This window comes from Lampetra fluviatilis, chromosome 9, assembly GCF_964198595.1.
Source record: "Lampetra fluviatilis chromosome 9, kcLamFluv1.1, whole genome shotgun sequence".
Taxonomy (NCBI): domain Eukaryota; kingdom Metazoa; phylum Chordata; class Hyperoartia; order Petromyzontiformes; family Petromyzontidae; genus Lampetra; species Lampetra fluviatilis.
Genome location: NC_136283.1, coordinates 12,154,856 through 12,177,084, shown reverse-complemented (window position 1 = coordinate 12,177,084; position 22,229 = coordinate 12,154,856). Strand labels below are relative to the sequence as shown.

Genomic DNA, 22,229 nt, shown 5'->3' with positions numbered 1-22,229 from the left:
TTTTTCTCCGGGTTAAACAATTTTTCCCTCCACGTTTAGAAACATGCGTTTAGAGTACTTGGCTGCTATAAATTTCCACGTGATGAGCCAATAATGAACCACAATATCTTGCTAATAATCATCAAGGAGCATAAACCATCATGCAAACTCTGGTCATCCTTGCAGCGGCTTTTTGCGAGCCATCGAATAGAGACGGCCATTGCTTCGCGCGCATTAAGATGCTGGACCCCTCTTTCTTCTAATATTAGGAAGCCACTGGAGCTATGCACTTTTAAATCTCGATAAACAAAAAACGTATTTCTTAAAAACTCATTTTTGTGTTTAGTTTGTTGTCCTTCTCCTGCACCTCTGATTTAAAAACAGTTGGCTACATACGGTGCGAAAGAAGTTCAACAAACATACACTTAGTTCACCTATCAATTGTGGCCAGGTCGCTTCTGGGCCTTACGTTTAAAATAAAAAAAATTGCTTAGTTTTAGTTTAGTTTATTGAATTCAGTATTTTGGATGATTTTCATAATAATTATAAAACACTGGCCGTGGTTCCGTCAGTGTTTGTGTGTGCCTCGTTCAGCTAAATTAATACATAAATTACGAACTAATATTATTTTGCACACGTTAAATACTAATTAACCGTTATACCACTGATTAACATCTTATGGTAGAGGCTCAAGCCACAATATTAAATAATTTATAAACATCAGGTAAATATTTGATGTTGTTTACCATGTTAATTTATACAATCAATTGCACATTGATAATAAATATGTACAGTTGCAGTATAAAACACAAGATAATCCGTTAGCATCATCATGTTTACAAATTCAACTAACAAAATAAACAATCAGATGATCCGCCTTCCACGTACAAAATGTAACAATTTTTACACATCCCATCATTCACACGGCCTTCTGGGAGTACATCGCCTCAGCAGCGTTGCTTCAACACAAGTACACTTTGGACCGGTTTAAACATTTAGTGTCTCATCAGCAGAGCCAGGCTTACCTGAACCGATGCTGTTGGATTGTTAGATGTTTATAGGCAAGAACCCTCTCATTGATATGGGTAATAATTCAACGCAAAACTGTATCATACGTTATACAAGACAATCATTAGCGTCTTATGACATCTGAGCCATGCCCAAACGTCACGATCTCCCTCGAGTGTGAAAAGGAAATGATTAAATAAAACATGTTTCCATACATCCGTGCCTTTACTGGGCCAAGCAGAAGGGAGCGTTGTGTGGTGTGACGTTACAGCCCTGAGATCCCAGCGCCTGGTGACACAGCTGAGGTGCTGTGTGGTGTGATGTTACAGCACTGCTAGCGACGGACGGTGGTCACCGTGCTGTTAGTTTCATGTTCATTATTAATACATCTGGGGCATGGATCATATGTCGATAAGTCTAAGAAACTTAAAGTGGTTTAGTTATTCACCATCGCTGCACGCATGTGACATGGTATGAGGGATAAAATGTAGCTTGAAAGTCCTCATTATAAGTGTGAAATATTGGGACTATGTAATCGTTACGTGAATAAAGCGGCAAATTCATGTTCGGTTGAAAATACATGATGGTAATGTAGTATGGGTCTGGCCAAAAATAAAATGAAACTGTAAACATTTTAAAAGTGTAATTGTGTGTTATGATAACTTATATACGTTAGTGTCAAACGAGGACCCATATCTAAGAGAGAGGGTCCTTGTTGACAACATGTGGCAGTTCAACAGCAGTAATGGTTCAAGGAATCCTGACTCAAATTGCACAGGGTGAGGCTGTGATACAAAGATCAAGGGCGACAGTGTCTGGCATTGAGCTCAACCTGCAGAGGTTGCAATACCAAATTAATAACTAACGGGTCCGGCTCAGCAACTGTGACTATTCTCTGAATGTTCCAATCTTAGAAAGGACAGAACCTTTCTCCGAAGTGAGCCAAACCTAGAGGCAAAGACTTCGCCACTTGCGCATCCAGCCAGGGTAGTAACTTTCAATTTGTGTGAAGTGAGGGAGACATTTTTTGTTCTATTCAATTGATGAGCACAGGGCCCAAAGGCTCAACATGTCCAGTGGCCAACAACAAACATAACTCTCAAAGTTGAAATAGACGAAGAGTTAAACACGTTTCTTGAACTGAGAAATTTGATGATAATAACAACTTGAGAAAAGAGGCGATGGGAGGCAATTCCAAAGTGGAGCAGTGCGAGGAAAGAACCAGAAAGAGCGGAGTCGTGACCTGCAGTGTGGTGAGTGGGTGAGTGAGTTGTTGTGACCTGCAGTGTGGTGAGTGAGTGGGTGAGTGGGTGAGTGAGTGAGTGAGTTGTTGTGACCTGCAGTGTGGTGAGTGAGTGGGTGAGTGAGTGCGTTGTTGCGACCTGCAGTGTGGTGAGTGAGTGGGTGGGTGAGTGAGTTGCTGTGACCTGCAGTGTACTGAGTGGGTGAGTGAGTGCGTTGTTGTGACCTGCAGTGTGGTGAGTGGGTGGGTGAGTGTGTTGTTGTGACCTTGTGTGAGGAGCTCACAAATCCTTGAAAGATTTGGATAAAGTCCCATCGGTGAGCTCCTCCGACAGGCAAGACTGCGTTGGCTGGGTCATGTAGCCCGCATGCCCAGCCACCGCATGCCCAAACAGCTTTTGTTCGGCCGGATCGAGGGGGCTAAATGGACGCGGCACGGGCACGTCTGAGATGGAGTGATGTGGTACAGGAGAATGTGGAGCTGAGTGGACTTGCTGATGACTGGTCGGCCTCTATGGAGGAGGCTCGTAAAGGACTCGACTGGGTAGTTGGAGGCAGTCGCTCTTCAACAACAACGGAGGGCGGAAGAGTGATACTCACAACAATGAGCGGAGCGCCGGGTGTCTAAAGCACAGCAAGTTGTCAAAGTAGGGGGCACAGGTGGTGCATCAGCCAGTCATCTCAGTCAATCGACCCGTGGCAACTGGGTCTGTCCCATGATCTCGTGCCAGCGAGCGTTCGACACTTCACGTGGCCTCAACGTGCACATAGCCTGGCACGAGCGTCGTGGTGACGTCACCGCCACTTAGTGGCGAATGGTGGTTGTTGTTGCTGTTGTGACCTGCAGTGTGGTGAGTAAGTGGGTGGGTGAGTGTGTTGTTGTGACCTGCAGTGTGGTGAGTGGGTGAGTGAGTGTGTTGTTGTGACCTGCAGTGTGGTGAGTGAGTGATTGGGTGACTGATGGATGAGACGAAACAGCCAGTATCTTGTAGACTAAATCCTCAACGTGGGTGGACAAATCAATGAGTTAATGGGAACAGTTACCATTGTAGCAGCTAAAGAAGAGTGATAAAGAGATGACTGGCCACCAGTGACTGAGTGACTGAAGTGAATCAATGAGGGCTGGATCCTCAGGTCAACCCTGACTGCTGCTTGACTCTGGAATCTCTTAACGTGCAGTGAGGTCGGAACTTGGTGGCTCCACCCGAGATCTGACAACAGGATTCAAACTTTGGCCGAATTTGTGCGTTGTATGGTAGCAGTAATAATTTTTCAGAGTGAAAGGTGGAGGATTGGAGGTAGAAGATTGATAGCACTATGTAACACAATTTTTGTTCCTGGGTAGTAAGTGTTATTTCGTAATTGCTTATGCCTAAAAAGTATACGAAAATTACTCTTTGGTTCTTTCGGTAAAGTCACGTAGAAATAAAATAAAATATATAATAGAATACGACGTTTTGATTGGAACACAAGCAACCGTCATCGGGTGTGAATGAATGCAAGCTCTGAGAGAGACACACACACAGAGAGAGACAAACACAGACACGGAGAGAGACACATACACAGAGAGAGACAAACATACAGAAAGAGACACACAAAGAGTAAACTTAGCTATTTTCCCCCACACAAACTTTGCTTTTGTGTTCAGGACAGTGATATGTTGAAACAGCTTTGTCGCAGTGGTTCGTGGCTTCCTGGGCAATCGCAAGGTCGAAAACTATGTAAAGCTGTTTGAGACTGTTGAAGAACTACAGCACAATGGGCTATAGGATGTCCCTCAAAGTCCATATCCTAGATGCTCATCTTGATAAATTAAGGAGAACATGGGAGCGTACTCGGAGGAGCAAGGCGAGCGCTTCCACCAGCATATACTGGACACTGGACTTTGAACGCCGCTACCAAGGACAGTATAACGAGAACATGATCGGAGACTGCATTTTGGGGCTGATTCGTGAAAGTGATTTACAGTATAATCGTAAATTTCGAAAAACTACTCACTTCGAAATCTTTTGCAGTCATTTTTTTATTACTTTAGTATATATACAAGTTAATTTTGATTAATATGTTTTTTTTTCTGACTTTATGTGAACGAAAAGACACAAATTCGCCAGTTTTTTCATTGAAAATAGGTAAATTTCAAAGTATCACTGTCCTGGTCACAAAAGCAAAGTTTGGGAAGAATAATAGCTATTTTCTGTACTTTTGAGACGTAAGCAATTAGGAAATAACTATCTTCTTTTGAATCTTTCGTGACTGCAGGAATCCATACTCTTTGGTTCTTTCAGTAAAGTCACGTAGATAGAAAATCAATAGATCACGACGTTTCAATCGCAACACAAGCAACCGTCATCAGGAAAACTGCTGACACAAGAGAAAAGAGCTCGTTCTTCTGCTGTCTTTCCAACAGACCTGTTCTTCACCTGAGGACGGCTGCTTGCGTTGTGGCCGAAACGTCGTGAGAATTGTATTTTATAATGTTTTATTTTTATGATTTTATTATTTCCCTTCTACGTGACTTTACCGTAAGAACCAAGAAGATGAATCCCTGCAGTCACGAAAGCTTTAAATCGAAATTTAACAGTGTAGTTTACCTATGGATTAGAATACTCATTGTTCAATACGATGGCAGGACCTGTGGAGTTAGCAGTGTGTTCCGCAGTGGAAGTGTTGAGTTTGTTGTCCTTCCCCCGCACCTCCGATTAGCACGGTTGGCTACATATGGTGCGAAATAAGTTCGGCATACATACATTGTCGAATATAACTCGGAGTATCTTAGCCGCATGCTCACCATCGGGGCTTTCCTCGTCTATGGTCACGATGGTTACCGGGGGTCCAGGACGATCGAGGCGACAATCTGAAAGAGAGCCACAAATCTGCATTGAAGCACAAAGCATTCCCTACGCGATCGAACGCGGCAACATGCAACTGCTTAGCACGTCTTAATCGTGTTTCTGAAGCTATGGTGTCACGGAAGCGACCTTAACTACGCGACTCCAATCCAAGAACATAATAACAACGGGGCAAGCATAAGCAGGCGAGGCATACGAATGCAAAGACACTGGGGAGCGTCAAGCGAGTCTACATTCAAGTTTGCGGCGATACCACTATGGATACAGAGGACAGCGGGGAAAGGGCCAGCGATGAAACACACGGTGAATATCAATGTCTCGGGAAGCTGGAGCGACTGGGTTTGCTTGTCGAAGGAAAGACAGCGGGGTTCATAGGGCCAATGCAGGACACAGTCGCGGTGTGAAACAGCTGGCAGTGATCTAGCACCAGCTTACCCTCGTAGAGTTGAGCTAGTGGAAAAGGAGGCAGTGTGCCGGAGGTGTGAAGAAGACGAGGAGGAGAGGACATAACAGGAAAGGAAGAGAATAAGCAGCTGGCAAGAGCAACGCAACCTTTACCAGACCAGACCTTCCATGCAAGAAATACTTTAAAATAAGATCACATTGTTCTGCAGGATATCTGAAAAGATGGCACAGAGTATAGGAAGCAGGTGTTGTAGTGAAACTCATCTGTGGTGATGTGCGAATAGGTGCGAATACAATGTGGACAGCAGGAATTCGCCACCACGTCTGGTGTGCACTTAGCACCCGTCAGCAATGACTTCAGGCAGTCACTCATATCCACTGATAAATGTCACTATCGCTGTCATCGTCGTAAACAGCGGACACCATCACTATCACCTGCATCACCATGAGACGCGGCCTATCCCTGGTGGGTGAACCTCTTCCTGTGCTGTCCACTATCCCTCGCAGCACTATGAAACCACAATCCATGTCTCTCTGGCACACTCAACTATCCCCCATTAGCTCCATCTCCACGGCGATTGTCCTCTCGGGCGCGTTCTCTTCTTTGGCTGAAAATCCATCATCAGCATCATCCATGCGCAGATCACCAAGTTGATGCCGCTGGAAATTTTGGCCCAGGCACCCCACACTACTGTTTGTTGTTCAACGGGCAGAAATCGAACTTCAGCCTCCGGGTTCGTAGCGCAGCATACGAGCCACTTCGCTCTCCACGTTGCACGGACAACCGCAACAACAGCCGATGCTCACACGGCGATGAAACCGCGGCGCTCGTGCCAGGCTAGGTGCACCGAGGCCACGTGAAATGTGGAAGGCTCTCTGGCAGGTGTTACGCGCGCGTGTGAATGCGCGCGCACGCGCAGGTGACGGTCCCTGGAGCGTCCGTGTAAGCTGGGCCAGAGGTTGCAGCGAGGCCCTCCCCTCTCTGGCACCAATTTCAGAAGTGATGGCGAGAACCGCTATTGCTGTTACTTAATTAAATCACATTAACTACGTACATGTGCGTTACATAGATTTTGATCGTTAGTACGCCGAAATGCGAATGTGACGAAAAGGCCTGTTATAACTGGAACGTATATTCTTAAAATATATTATTATTATTATTCTCTATGCAATGCAAAAAAAATCATCAATTATATCACTTTAATGCACAATTATTATCGCCAAATATGCTATTATGAATCCGACATGTTACATTAACGTGCAATTTATTTCTATAATTCAAATATGCAAATGTGATATGTTACTGTTGTGGGGTATTCATTATTGTTTTATTGTCATTACATTACTGTTACAGTTTTGATATATCGTGTAAGAATGTTATTTCTACATTACACGCAGCTTGATCCGGGCCTCGCCACCACCGTCGTAAATGTTCTCAATGATCGTGAGCAGCGGCTCGGGGAGCACGAGTGCGTGAAGGGCAACCCCACCAGCCCCGGCCCTTTTAATGGCGTCGCGGGCCCTGACAACAAGCAGCAGAGACGCAAGTCCCATTTACATTTCCTAAACCTTTACTGGAGCGGACGGACAAAGAATATGGTGCGTGTGTAGGACTGCCCCAGCCTGAAACCACACTGAGGCTCCGCAAGCTTCTCCTCAGCTTGCCTTGGCAAGACAGTGTTGAATAATCCTTGCCAGGACCTTTCCCGACCTCACACTGAAGAGGAAAATGCTGACAATGTATGTGTGTTCTGATTGAAGGAAAGACAAAGATCCCCAATACAGCCTTAACAGATTGTTGGGGCAAGTGCCGTTAGCTCGCATCTATGAAGGACGGCACGGCACACGAGAGGGCGGTGTTACTAGCACTACGCCCGACCACCTTTGTCTCCCCAGTGGTGAGGTTTACACACCGCAGCAGGTACTCATTTATGGATGAGTCAGCCTAGGGGAGGCCCAGGACTCGTTAATATATTTGTCATTGATGTTGGCCACAAACAAACACCCATACACATGCAGTTTTAAGTACTGAGGTGGGACATTGGGACAGACACTGAACCATTCAAATACTTAGTCAATGGAGAAGCTTCTGTACATGCATCATTATTGTTAGTAGGAAGTGAGAATGTGAAGACAGAAGATGTGATGTGGTTTGAGATACTATAGACATCAGGTGGTGACTGCAAGAAACTGTGGGATGTTACAGAAGGAAGCTCTGGAGGGGTGTGATGGTATCAATAACGGCGTGATTATATCTTGGCTTAATGTGGCCTCTGTACAGGTAAGGATAATCTGTTGGCCTCTGACCACTACCAACGCGACAATTAACGCCATGTCAGGAAAGGTTCAAGGTTGCCACCTATTCCACTGTAAATCAAACCTGGGCACATTTCTCAGCCCAGGTTCATCAACACTGTGTAGTTCCACGTAATAAAGTTCAACACAGTACTAACACCAGATTATCAATACAAATCAATTCCTGCCATCCGAAAACGGATGCCAGTTCCCAGGCAGGTGGCAACCCTCTGAACGTCTTGACCTTTACCCTGACGAAACTATTGCATACGTCTGAAGCATTACAGTGCTTGAACAATGATGGCTGGTGGCTGCGCACATCTCTAATCCAGCGCTGTGGAGGCAGTAGGGGATGGTGGATCACGCACATGTCGTGAAACTCCCTTCCCGTGGGCAACAAGGTCGCCATGTCTTGACTTTCAGGGTATGGCAGTACAGCAAATTGATTCATTTCCATCGGGACGGAGATTGTTACCCCCCACTCGTGCACGTGGGTTTCCTCCAGGAGCCCAGTTTCTCTCACATCGCACAACATCTATGACTGTCGTTGGCCAAATATCCCAATAAAGGCCCACAGAGCTTGGGCAACTGTTGGCACTGGTTCTGGACCGTTTCTGTTATTTCCCATGCCTCCGTGCAAAAACATGTTAAAAATTCTACAGCAGCGTTTGGAGATGCAACTTGCATGACAGACTCGATATACAATTTAAAAACACCATTACCTTTGTCAATTCGGACTGTTGACAAGATGTGTACTGGCTTTGTGAGTTTTATTATTATTACCTGGATGGGGAAAAGCGAAAACCAAACATTTCCCCAGTTCCTAAAGTTAGGCCTCATGAGAGAGTGACCCTTGGCCAAGGGAAATAGTGCTGACTCGTGGAGAAATATTGCTTACAGCAGAGGTTTCCAAACAGCAAACAACACGAGAGTTTGCTTCAATATTTAATCACCGCACACGACAAGGGTAGTCAACTGAACGCTGCACACCGACCGTTGAGCGCAGGTCACGTGTACCCGGACTGCAGAGCTGCTTCTGCTGCTACTGCTGTGGTTCACGAGCAGGTCCCAAGCTACTGTCAGTCTACATGTTTCTCTAACCCTACTGCCTGTATTATTTTTCATCTCGCGTACATTGCGACCTCTCCCTCTGCGTTTCGCTTCCACGTCACTCGAACTCCGGTCATCCTCGCGGCAGCTTTTGGCTGGCCATCGAACAAAGATGGTCACTTTAAGATGCACTTCTGCGGGCGGCCGGTCGGAATGCTCTTCCTTCCAATATTAGGAAATCACTGGAATTATTTACTTTTAAATCTAGATTGAAAACTAATTTCTTTAGAACTGCTTTTGTTGCTTAGTTTGTTGTCCTTCCTCCGCACCTCCAATTAGCACGGTTGGCTATGTACGGTGCAAAAGAGGTTAAACATACATACACATCAAAACAAGTTTGTAAATCATTTTATATTTAACGAGAGTAGTTGAGCGCGCATGGGACATCTTACCATCTTGACTCTGTGCGAGTTTTAGGCGGAGGTAAATGAAGTAACACAATAACCAGATCGTTGTTGGCTGCAGCAGGAGCATGGTGTGGGTTCACATGCAGCCTGCAACACAAAATACAAAACCACACGCACATACAGGGGAGCATTATTACAGCAATCCTCGAATAATAGCAATCTTTACATTCACATGGTGTTGCTAATATGCCTCAGCAACTCACGAACATTCGATGGGGACCCCCCATGGCAGCTGTCTCTGTGTGGCACAAGGTGACTGAGCACCGGCATGCTAGTGGGCTTGAGATTGCTGCCGATAGGGGGGTGATGATTGCTGCCGTGTTTCAAACTGAGTAATTTGCAGATCACATTTCAAATTTGGGCCATGATGCCAGTACACAATGACCTACTATTTTGAATGACGCCACAGGATCTTCAATTTCCACTGTGAAGCAGATGGCACATATATTACGGTGAATACAAACCGCAAACCCTGCAACAAATGCTAAATGCGCTGCCGCTAGGCGAAGCGACCTCCACTTACGGAGGCCAACATAAACGGGTGTAGAGGAGATTGAATCTCCCTCGTCTGGTGTGCAGGAGGTCATGGATTCAACCCCCACCCTGGCGATGCCTGTATTTGTGGAATCTGCGTGATCTTCTCGCGGTCGCGTAGATTTCTCTCCGTGTACTTCGGATTTGCCCTCCACGTTTAGAAACATTCCGTTAGATTATTTGGCTGCTACCATAAATTCCCACGTGATAAGCCACTTCAACGAGCTATCATGTGTGGCCAGGTCACCTCTCAAATAAAGATAATGGCTCAGTGGGCTTTACCTGCTGAAATAAAATAGTCAGCTAGTAAGCTAGGAATCATGTGTCCACAATTACAATTTACATATTCTATAAAGTTTAAAAGGTAACAGCAACCACAGGTGCTGCACAGATGTGACCATTTACACAACGTGCAGTTCAAGCAAGTAACAAGTTGGCAGTTCTACTAAATATACAATAATAACACACATTAACATATGAAATGAAAGATGCTGCCATATGGCGACACCAGGTAAACGCTCACATTGAATCCTCATGCCTCGAGCGCACCACCCGTGGTGCAGAGAAGATAAAATGCAGCGCATGACATTCCCGGCTAAAAATAAAACGGAGGAATTCATCCGCCTCTGTTGTCACCTGGATACGGATCCTCGTGCATCTCATCTCTTCTGCAGAGATCCATAGGAGAGATAATCCAAAGAGCTCAACACTTCACAAGATGCGTAAAGGTTTCAAGCCGGTGCTTTCAGATACTGTAATAAGCATACTGTACTCATTTAATCAGGAAAGCCACAATAAGTTCCAAACACTCTTCTTTAAGAGGGTCAGGCTACATTGGGATGTTTGGCCTACACATAGTATGTTTTAACTGCGGGAGGAAGCGAAATAACCCAGAGGAAACCCATGCAGAACAGGGAGAAAATATACAAACTCCACAAAGAGAAAGGTGATAATGATATGTTGGCGTTTTGGCAGAGGACAAGAAAATCCTGAACAGCAGACACACGTTAAATGTTCCCTGGGTCTGCCCTTGTAAATGCGTCTGTTAAAACTGAGCCACGTGCTGTAGGTCACCTTGAATGGTTGCTCGTCTGTTCCTTGGGCTCTTGATAACGGCAATTATTTCATGAAATGCTCCGTCATGTGTATGTGTGTGCATTTGTCAGCAAAACGAGAGGCAATATCAGAAGTTGATTTCTTATGCGTGTACCAGTCAGCAATTTTACAAGGCCATATTTCCCTCAATAATTTTATGGCCAAAACCATTTTAGTAACTCTATTTTAGTAACTCTATTGACAGAAATTATAAAATGCCTCGTGTACATCGATACGCATGTAGGTTTGCTTTTCCATGGGCATTCAGGATGAATTAGAATCTCATTACAAATTGATAGAAACACCACAATGGAGCCATCCACCTCCAAACGCTGGCAAAAGTATTTCGATTAGTGTCCCGTATTCCGCCTTATTTCTGAGACTTGTATGGGTGTATCCAATTATAACGAGATCGAGAAATTAACGTAAATACAGGGCCTTGTTAATCATATTAATTCCAAGTCCTTCCCCCGCGTGTTTTTATCCCCCCTTCACCAGAAACCATCGGCGCGTTGTACCGGGCTTGCGTGCTTACCACAAAAAAAATTAAATCATAATAATAATCCCGACTTGTAACGCGGTGCCGCACAGAATTGCCTCACTCTCGACAAGAGAGAATGACTCAGAAGGCACGAGGAGGAAGCACAGATGAGCTGGCAGGCAGCGACACGGTGAGACGGCGCCAGAAATTGCTCAAGCTTGCGGCCCTCTATACTTTAAGATGTTTCAACCAATTAGTGAATGTCCATTCATGCAGGAGGAAACCGGAGTGCCTGGAGAAAGCCCGCATATGTGAGGGGGCAACACTCTATCCCGCACTGATGGAACGGATAGATTATAGAGTTGAAGTTTTCTTTGAAGTTACTTAAGCGGTTGTTCTTTCGCTGTTTGTCCCCACCTGAAGACGGACGCTTATGTTGTGCCCGAAACGTCGTGATTTAATTTAGTTGTTTTCATTTTTATTTAATTTATTTTTTATTTTTTGCCTACGTGACTTTACCGAAAAAAAAAGTATGGAACGGATAGAGTCCAAATTCGCTTTATTGCCTTTTACTGGAAAACCAGGATAGGGCACCTCCTCGCCACCCACGGGAAGGGAGTTTCACACCATTTGTGGGACCCACCAACCCTCACTGCCTCCACAGCGCTGGATTACAGGCTTGCATAGCCACCACTGCCGGGCGTTAATGCTGATAGCTTTGCATTGACACCTGCACTGGGATAGCAGTACCGGATATCAGTGGTGTACTTTCAACATTCGAGTACTGCAGTGCATTTATTCAGACGGGGAGAGCTCTTGAATCGGTCGGCTTTCTAGAAAAAATATTCCGTACCAGACCCAGACAACAACAAAGTACAACAAAAGTGTAGTGTTAGGTGGTATCAACATTGCACGGTCAATCCACTGCTGGATGAGGGCCACCCCAAACTGCCGCCACTTCTCACAATATTGCGATGCAACAATCCATCCGGCAGCTGCGTATTAACTGATTCCATCGCTCCATCTCCTCCACGAATGCTGCTCTCTACGACGAGTTCCATCCCTGAGTTGCCACTCCGTTATTAACCTTGACCATCGGCCGTCATTCCTTCCAGTGAAGTGTCCTGCCCAAGCCTTCGACGACTTTTATTAAGAGTTTGGATGGTGTCACTCACCTGTTCTCTAATCCGTGTGTTCCTCTTTGTTAATGTAATTCCTAGGGTGCATATATTCATGCTGCTTTGTGCTTTTTCAGTTTTTGTCCTCTGTTTTTCGTAAACGACCACGTTGTTTCTGAACCCCGTCTCACAGCTAGCAGTGCACGCTGATAAACATATTACTTCAATAGACGCGACATTTTTTCACGTCACTTCTGTGTGGTTTAACAGGAACACAAAATATTACTGTTTCCGTGAGAGATGGAGGCAGCTTTGGGAGGCTTTTATCCAGCAGTTGGTGGCGAACGGTTAAATGTTGTTCAAGTCAGAAAATTAATCCATCATTAATTTTTTTCATTTTATTATGTTCTGTTTGAGTAGAAAACAACAAGCCCGCCACACTTAAAATAAAATCACTCCCATCACGGCATCGTACACATTTTTGGAGGAATTGGCCCGCATAACTCTTAAGCCTTGAACTTTTAGCGATTGGAGGGGGTTTTAGTCACCCTCCAAAAAGACCCAAAAACCTCAATCACGCGGATCTTAGGATCATCGCACGGGGCTTCTGGGAGGAGTTGCTGCAAACTGCGGTGGTGCCGCAAGTTTTAATTTTCACGGATTACTGGAGCACGGATTATAATGAGGGTTTTATTGTGCTTTGCAACAAGGCATTTGTTTCTCCGTGAACCCATGACTATATTGCTTAAGTAACAATGGTATTAACACAGTATTGTGCAATTGGTTAGGGCTAGCCCATCGGAGCAACAAAAACACAGGGCCAATCTGATAGCTAAGCATTGGATCCATGTCCAATTGGGTCCAATGTAATTTGGGTCACATCAGAGGTGAACCTACACAAGCCTAATAAAATCAAACGGTTTCACTGAAAAACCAGCTGTCATCATTCAGCGACGCAACGCAGGGCTGCGAATGATGTATTAATATGAATCAATAAAGTGTCCCTCTTGTTCAAAGGAGAGTAGTGGGTGGGGAGTGTGACGCGCGCCTCTTCACCATTCCCATGGCATGCTCACTTCCTGCTAAGTGCTGCACTTTGATGCGCATGTGGAAATGATAGGATGAGTCGTATAATCGACCAGGGTTTGAACTCGCGACTTTCCAATGGTCAGACAAGTTCTGAACAGTACCATTAACCATCACCAAACACTAAACTGTATAAATAACTAAAGCTCAAGTTTTTTTTTAGCTTTAACAATAAATTGCTGAACAAAATCCAAAAGACCCCAAACGTCCAATGGCCAGCAACAAAACAGCACCATCAGAGTTATAATAGATAAGCATTAACACGTGTTTTTAATTTGGCAAGGTAAGAAATTGAGAAGAGAGACGATGATGGGAGGGGGGAATTCCAAAGTGGAGCAGTGGCAAGGGAAAAAGCAGAAAGAGAATGTTGCGACCTGCAGTGTGGTGAATGTGTGAGTGATCGAGTGGGTGAGCGAGTGGGTGGGTGAGGGAATGAATGGGTTGGTGAGTGGGTGGTGAATGTGTTGTTGTGACCTGCAGTGTGGTGAATGTGTGAGTGAGCGAGTGGGTGAGCGAGTGGGTGGGTGAGGGAGTGAATGGGTTGGTGAGTGGGTGGTGAATGTGTTGTTGCGACCTGCAGTGTGGTGAATGTGTGAGTGAGCGAGTGGGTGAGCGAGTGGGTGGGTGAGGGAGTGAATGGGTTGGTGAGTGGGTGGTGAATGTGTTGTTGTGACCTGCAGTGTGGTGAATGTGTGAGTGAGCGAGTGGGTGAGCGAGTGGGTGGGTGAGGGAATGAATGGGTTGGTGAGTGGGTGGTGAATGTGTTGTTGCGACCTGCAGTGTGGTGAATGTGTGAGTGAGCGAGTGGGTGAGCGAGTGGGTGGGTGAGGGAATGAATGGGTTGGTGAGTGGGTGGTGAATGTGTTGTTGCGACCTGCAGTGTGGTGAATGTGTGAGTGAGCGAGTGGGTGAGCGAGTGGGTGGGTGAGGGAGTGAATGGGTTGGTGAGTGGGTGGTGAATGTGTTGTTGCGACCTGCTGTGTGGTGAATGTGTGAGTGAGCGAGTGGGTGAGCGAGTGGGTGGGTGAGGGAATGAATGGGTTGGTGAGTGGGTGGTGAATGTGTTGTTGCGACCTGCAGTGTGGTGAATGTGTGAGTGAGCGAGTGGGTGAGCGAGTGGGTGGGTGAGGGAATGAATGGGTTGGTGAGTGGGTGGTGAATGTGTTGTTGTGACCTGCAGTGTGGTGAATGTGTGAGTGAGCGAGTGGGTGAGCGAGTGGGTGAGCGAGTGAATGGGTTGGTGAGTGGGTGGTGAATGTGTTGTTGTGACCTGCAGTGTGGTGAATGTGTGAGTGAGCGAGTGGGTGAGCGAGTGGGTGAGGGAGTGAATGGGTTGGTGAGTGGGTGGTGAATGTGTTGTTGTGACCTGCAGTGTGGTGAATGTGTGAGTGAGCGAGTGGGTGAGCGAGTGGGTGAGCGAGTGAATGGGTTGGTGAGTGGGTGGTGAATGTGTTGTTGTGACCTGCAGTGTGGTGAATGTGTGAGTGAGCGAGTGGGTGAGCGAGTGGGTGAGGGAGTGAATGGGTTGGTGAGTGGGTGGTGAATGTGTTGTTGTGACCTGCAGTGTGGTGAATGTGTGAGTGAGCGAGTGGGTGAGCGAGCGAGTGGGTGAGGAAGTGAATGGGTTGGTGAGTGGGTGGTGAATGTGTGAGTCAGCGAGTGGGTGAGCGAGTGGGTGAGGGAGTGAATGGGTTGGTGAGTGGGTGGTGAATGTGTTGTTGTGACCTGCAGTGTGGTGAATGTGTGAGTGAGCGAGTGGGTGAGCGAGCGAGTGGGTGAGGGAGTGAATGGGTTGGTGAGTGGGTGGTGAATGTGTTGTTGTGACCTGCAGTGTGGTGAATGTGTGAGTCAGCGAGTGGGTGAGCGAGTGGGTGAGGGAGTGAATGGGTTGGTGAGTGGGTGGTGAATGTGTTGTTGTGACCTGCAGTGTGGTGAATGTGTGAGTCAGCGAGTGGGTGAGCGAGTGGGTGAGGGAGTGAATGGGTTGGTGAGTGGGTGGTGAATGTGTTGTTGTGACCTGCAGTGTGGTGAATGTGTGAGTCAGCGAGTGGGTGAGCGAGTGGGTGAGGGAGTGAATGGGTTGGTGAGTGGGTGGTGAATGTGTTGTTGTGACCTGCAGTGTGGTGAATGTGTGAGTCAGCGAGTGGGTGAGGGAGTGAATGGGTTGGTGAGTGGGTGGTGAATGTGTTGTTGTGACCTGCAGTGTGGTGGTTGAACATCGTATGGATCAGTGTCTGGTAAACAGAGTCATCAACATGGGGGCAACCTACACTTAACTTTGTTGACCTCTTAACATGTGGCCCAGCATCCCGTGTAAAAGCACTGCCACTGCATTGTTTCTGTACTGCAATGTAGTTGCACATTGCCGAGCCATAACAAGCAATTCACTGGCCAAGGGCCCGATTATTGTAGCCATTCTGTTCGTCGTTATACCACGCTTTGGCGGAATAACAGTCGTATTCATGGAAATAAGGACTCGCTCTACTTTCTGAAATTCAAGTCTGGCCAATCTTCGCAACATGCACCAATTGTTATGGCTCAGAGTTGGCGGTGTGAGTGAGTGAGTGTCCACCTGCCTCGTAGACAGTGAGCGGCTCGCAATCAGAAGATTACGAGTTTAAATCCTGGTTGGGGTTGAATCAACCCATAATTCCTCTGGGGTCAAAGGAATACAGTTTTTCCACCAAATGTTTAAGGTTGTAATTGGGACATTAGCACTGTCTCAAGAAATCACTTAAACTTTTGGACTCTGAATGCAGAAATGCTTTCCACATATGGATAAATATTCCACCGTCGTGCGATGTGGCCTGGTTGTACCTCCACTCCACTCTTGTTTTGCAGCATCAACACACGAGAGTGATGGAATCTTGCAGAATGGAGGACTGCACACGTAGGGAAATGACAGTGCTAATGACTAAAATGATGTTGATGCGGATGAAGAGCATTATAATAACGGCATTGCTATTGCCACTGCCACTGCTGCGGACAGTGATGAACATGCGGAGGAGGTAGTGTTCCCAAATGAGTCTCACCGAGTCCTAGACTCGCTTTAAGTGCTTTGTATTTTGGAGGGAAACTGGAGTACCCAGAGGAAACCCACCTTCAAAGTAGATATCACTCAAGCGTCCACACTATTTCTGCACTTGCCAGAAGCCATGCGAATTTCGAGTGTATTTTGTGTAACCAGGTGAGAACTCAAAAGAGATAGGATGAGACTCATTTGCGACAGTGACCTGGCTCACCAAACATGACCAAAAGAACCAACGTGAAAGAAAAGTGCAACAATTAAGTAAATTGAAATCACAGCAAAGACGCCTGCATCAAAAAATAAATGGAAAACAGTGCACATCCATAAATAAAATAAATTTACTTAAATATTAAATAAAATGTATTCCCTTTAACAAAAGCTAGTTCAGACAAATATATATTTTTAAATCGTTCAAATTAAAATCAACTTATAGATATTTTTTTAAAAATCTACTCATAGAAACATAAAAATATGTGTAGGGTGATTAACTAACGAGCAGGTAGACAATGATAGTTGTCAAATACCACCCATGACCTACCGTTATTGTTGTGGTGGACTAGCGTATTATTCCGCTCGCCATCGCTGAACCGTTTAAGCGGAGGTTACACGCACCGCAGTCTGCTTATTTATATTAATTTATATTGCCACTATTTAGCTCATTACGATGATCCATCACTAAGCACTCATGACAAATTCACCACACGTTTTTGCTCTTGTGCACCACTGCCAAAGCAGTCCCTTTTGTGTTTAATTATTTGCGTAACATTGATAACCAAAATTGTATAACAATAGCTGTGAAAAAAATGCAAAGGACAGAAAATCAATCACGTCTTCTATATTTGTGGAGAAGGCTTTCAGTCGTGCCATATTAAACTCAATTCTGCAGATATCCAAAGTTCAATTTCTGTGATTGGTCTGGCAGATATTCCCAGGATAATAGGGCTTAAGTGTCCTCAAATTAGAAATGCATTGCAATGATTCTCGTGTGTATATGCTACAGACATTTCTCAATGTGCAACACAGAACGGTGTGGGGTAGAGGCAGAGAGGTTACCATAATGCACCGTGAGCGCGGTTACTCGAGTTTGATTCCTGGCCATTGCTAACATCATTGGCAAGTGACATCCACACTGATCCTGGGAGGATTGTCCCCGCTTTCACCAACCTTGATGGACCAGCTTGGTGAAGTATGGTTAACGAACCCTCATGGCCAACGAGCAGACCTTCATTCAGCAGTAGTTTGATGAAGCATTGGAGCATTATATCTCCCATGTATTGTCAACAGAGTACAAAAGACATTGCCGTTTGCACGCCTCTGGATACAATCGCACCGACATGTCCGTTTAAAAGTGCAAGTGTTTGTATCAAACGTGATCCCAGATCAACAACTCCAATGATCTGGAGCAGTTGTTCCATCCAATCCTAATCTATTTGGATCGGATTTCAATGAAAGTATTTCGGTTATGCATCATTTCACGGCTAGAAGTCCTCTGGTCTAACACCGTTTGAGACTAGACATAAGAGTATAGAAAGCTATACTCTTAGGTTTTTTTGGTAAAGTCACGTAGGTAAAAAATTAAATTAAAATTAATAAAAGTAATAATAGAAATAAAATAAAATAATAAATCACGACGTTTCGGAGGCAACACAAGTCTCCGTCATCAGGTGGGACCGTCACAGCTAGATTTATTATTTTATTTCATTTCTATTATGACTTTTATTAATTTTAATTTAATTTTTTTTACCTACGTGACTTTACCAAAAAAACCTAAGAGTATGAATCCTTGCAGTCACGAAAGCTTAAAATCTAGAATCGAAAGAAAGCTGTCTCTGGTGTGGACCAATCAGTTTCAAAGACAATGCATAAACTATCAGAATATGATAATTGGTTCTTTACCCTTCTATCTGGCAACAAAACTGACACCTTTTTTACAAGGAGTCATGTTTGCATAGACCGCAATACCTGCAGTCATAATACAAACAAAAGAACATAACTCTGATAATGTGCACTGTCCTTAAAGTTGATTGATCCACACCCGAGACAGCTTTCCTTAGAGCCTAGTCTCATATGGGTGGGACCAGATGACGCCAAAAGGCGCACAACTCAAAGACAATGCACCATCAGAGTATGAGAGCTCGGGGCAAGCATCTACACTATGGGAACCTCATTTGCCAGTAAAAATATGATAATTGGTTCTTTACCCTTCTATCTGGCAACAAAACTGACACCTTTTTTACAAGGAGTCATGTTTGCATAGACCGCAATACCTGCAGTCATAATACAAACAAAAGAACATAACTCTGATAATGTGCACTGTCCTTAAAGTTGATTGATCCACACCCGAGACAGCTTTCCTTAGAGCCTAGTCTCATATGGGTTGGACCAGATGACGCCAAAAGGCGCACAACTCAAAGACAATGCACCATCAGAGTATGAGAGCTCGGGGCAAGCATCTACACTATGGGAACCTCATTTGCCAGTAAAAATATGATATCAGAATATGTTTTTGTTTGCATTCTGACCACAAGCATACGTGGTTAATGCAGATATTATTCCTTGTAAAAAGTTTCAGTTTTGTGTTTTAACATCTTAACACCTGATTTGTTGCCAGAAAAAGAGGAAAACCTATTGTCATATCATTGGTTGTATTTATTTTAGCATCATAATCCAATAGTTTTAAACATTTGGTTGATGTAATATAGACATGATTTAGTTTCAGTTCGTTATATTATATCGACGTTCATCAGGTTTTCAATTTTAACAAAATTGTCACGAGTTTGGTTGTAGGCAACGCTGTGTACAGACGCTGCACAAGCTGAGGCTGCACTGCACGCCGTGGTAGGGAGACGGGATTAGCTACTTACTACTTAACTACTTTCATTTTACCAGGTAAGGGCCACTGAGATATGCAGCCCTTTTTCAGAAGCGACCTGTCCACAAATGACAGCTCAACGAAGTGGCTTATCGCGTGGAAATTTGTCACGGCCAAATAGTCTAAACGCATGTTTCTATCTTGACTTAAAGCTTTCGTGACTGCAGGAATTCATATATAATACGCATGTTTCTATCTTGACTTAAAGCTTTCGTGACTGCAGGAATTCATATATAATACGCATGCTTCTATCTTGACTTAAAGCTTTCGTGACTGCAGGAATTCATATATAATACGCATGTTTCTATCTTGACTTAAAGCTTTCGTGACTGCAGGAATTCATATATAATACGCATGTTTCGATCTTGACTTAAAGCTTTCGTGACTGCAGGAATTCATATATAATACGCATGTTTCGATCTTGACTTAAAGCTTTCGTGACTGCAGGAATTCATATATAATACGCATGTTTCGATCTTGACTTAAAGCTTTCGTGACTGCAGGAATTCATATATAATACGCATGTTTCTATCTTGACTTAAAGCTTTCGTGACTGCAGGAATTCATATATAATACGCATGTTTCTATCTTGACTTAAAGCTTTCGTGACTGCAGGAATTCATATATAATACGCATGTTTCTATCTTGACTTAAAGCTTTCGTGACTGCAGGAATTCATATATAATACGCATGTTTCTATCTTGACTTAAAGCTTTCGTGACTGCAGGAATTCATATATAATACGCATGTTTCTATCTTGACTTAAAGCTTTCGTGACTGCAGGAATTCATATATAATACGCATGTTTCTATCTTGACTTAAAGCTTTCGTGACTGCAGGAATTCATATATAATACGCATGTTTCTAAATGAGGGAAAAACCGGAGGACCCGGAGAAAAATCCACGCGACCACGGGGAGAACATGCAAACTCCAAATATACAGGCATCAGGCTCAGGATCAAACTCCCTACCTATTATATACCAGGCGAAGTAGTTAACATCTTGCCATTGCAACTCCCTTATTGGAGGATGCACATGTGTATGAGAGGCTACCTCATTGTCCAGATGATAAGAGGCTCCAGAAAGCTCGACACAGCAATAAATTTGGGGTCATCTTTAAATAGGACACATTTTCCAGAAAATAGAACCTTGTGGGAAATCATAAAACAAGGAGCAAAACACACAAGTTTAGAAACACAGCATGGATGCAGGGAACTAACGCATGTTTCATATCTGAAAACACTGCGGTGCCATGAGAGTCGTCGCCCAGGCGATGATTATGAATGCGCCGCTTGATCGCAGGGAGAGACGTCTTCTGGAAGATTATTCTGATAAAAGCACGACTCCTCGAACACATTCATAATGCAAATAGATAGTGTTTATAATTAGGTAAAAACCTCTAGTCATTGACCCTCGCCCATGCAAAACACGTTTGGAACACGACTCATTCGCCGGGCTACAAGGATGCACAAACCTGTCAACCCCTTATCAGTGCCCTACCTTATTCCAGACCAATTCAGACCTTATTGGTCACCCCGTGCCCTTATAAATCTCAACGTTCATCCTACAAAGTCCCATCACAAGGGAGAGACACAAACAAATAAACCAAAAAAATGTGCCCGAATTGAAACGGCTGTATGCCTTTTGGACCTGAAAACTCAATTTCCCTGTACAAGAAGACGGGTAAACCATATGGGTTGACAGGTATGAAGCCTCATCTTTTTCTTTAATAAACACGGCGAGAGTAGGTGGGTGGCGGGTGTAAAAGGTGCTTCCTGTAATCAAAGCGTATGGTACTAGGCAAGCGTCCGCTGTTAAAATAAATAAATGCACTTCTTTTTGTGCGCAGTATCCTGGGCCATCTCTCACATCCCAATCTCTGCATCGTCAACAAACCCGCAGGAGATCATACGGCCCACGCAGCCACGTCACACGATTAATAAGAATCAATTTCCGAATTGACTCATCATGGCTAAGGCCACTATCGATGGATTGCGCATTCTACCTGAAAACAAATCTATTCACGAAAGACGAATCCTACAGCTATTATGGATCATGGGCCTGCCATTACTCAACCGCAATGATTGATTGGATTGCCACTGTTTGGGATGACAATTTACCAAATTGCATTGTATTTTGGTCCCAGTTCGAAAGCTGCCAACTTAAAATAAAGCAAAGTTGCAGATCATTCATTTAACTTTAAACAATCTATTTTCACGGAAACAAAACACACGTGAACTTCTCTCGTCACGGTTCTTTGACACAACCGTTGTTCATCAGCACCCGTCTCTCCAGTCAGGTGTCCCAGCGGAAGTGAACAGCCTGGACTCGGAAGGTTCCGAATTCATATTTATTTGGGAGTTGACTCAGCCCATCATCCCTCTGTGGTTGATAAAACAGCGACCACTCTGTGAGAATGTCAGGAGGGGCTGTCCTACGGATAGACTAGCCCACAGCCCAGAGGAATATGTCTACTCCACCACTAGCTCAGGTCTGTAAACAGGAGAAGAGCACTTCCCGATAATCATTTGAGCATAAAATCAGTGACAGTGATTACCACGGTCCAATCGCATGAATCCACTGGCCCTGACAACCTTCTTTACGCTGGTAAGTAAGCAGGATGCGGCACGTACAGTTCCATCAGAGCTGCCCGAGTTACTGTGATTGCACTTTTTATCTGTCACCCACGTCCTTTGCGATGTGCAAGATGATGGGGGGAG

General features: G+C 44.7%; 1 protein-coding gene across 5 annotated transcripts in view; it reads right to left on the bottom strand.

Moving 5' to 3' along the window:
• Window positions 1-22,229, bottom strand: part of PCDH15 (protocadherin related 15) — a 120,109-nt gene that overhangs the window by 65,693 nt on the left and 32,187 nt on the right. For all 5 annotated transcript variants that reach the window (XM_078859805.1, XM_078859804.1, XM_078859807.1 and 2 more), the window contains 3 exons: window positions 9,281-9,382; window positions 5,514-5,528; window positions 5,018-5,083 (listed from right to left, as the gene is read on the bottom strand). In XM_078859805.1, the coding sequence (XP_078715931.1) occupies window positions 5,018-5,083; window positions 5,514-5,528; window positions 9,281-9,362 (163 nt within the window). In that variant the 5' untranslated portion in view covers window positions 9,363-9,382. The remainder of the gene's footprint in view (window positions 1-5,017; window positions 5,084-5,513; window positions 5,529-9,280; window positions 9,383-22,229) is intronic.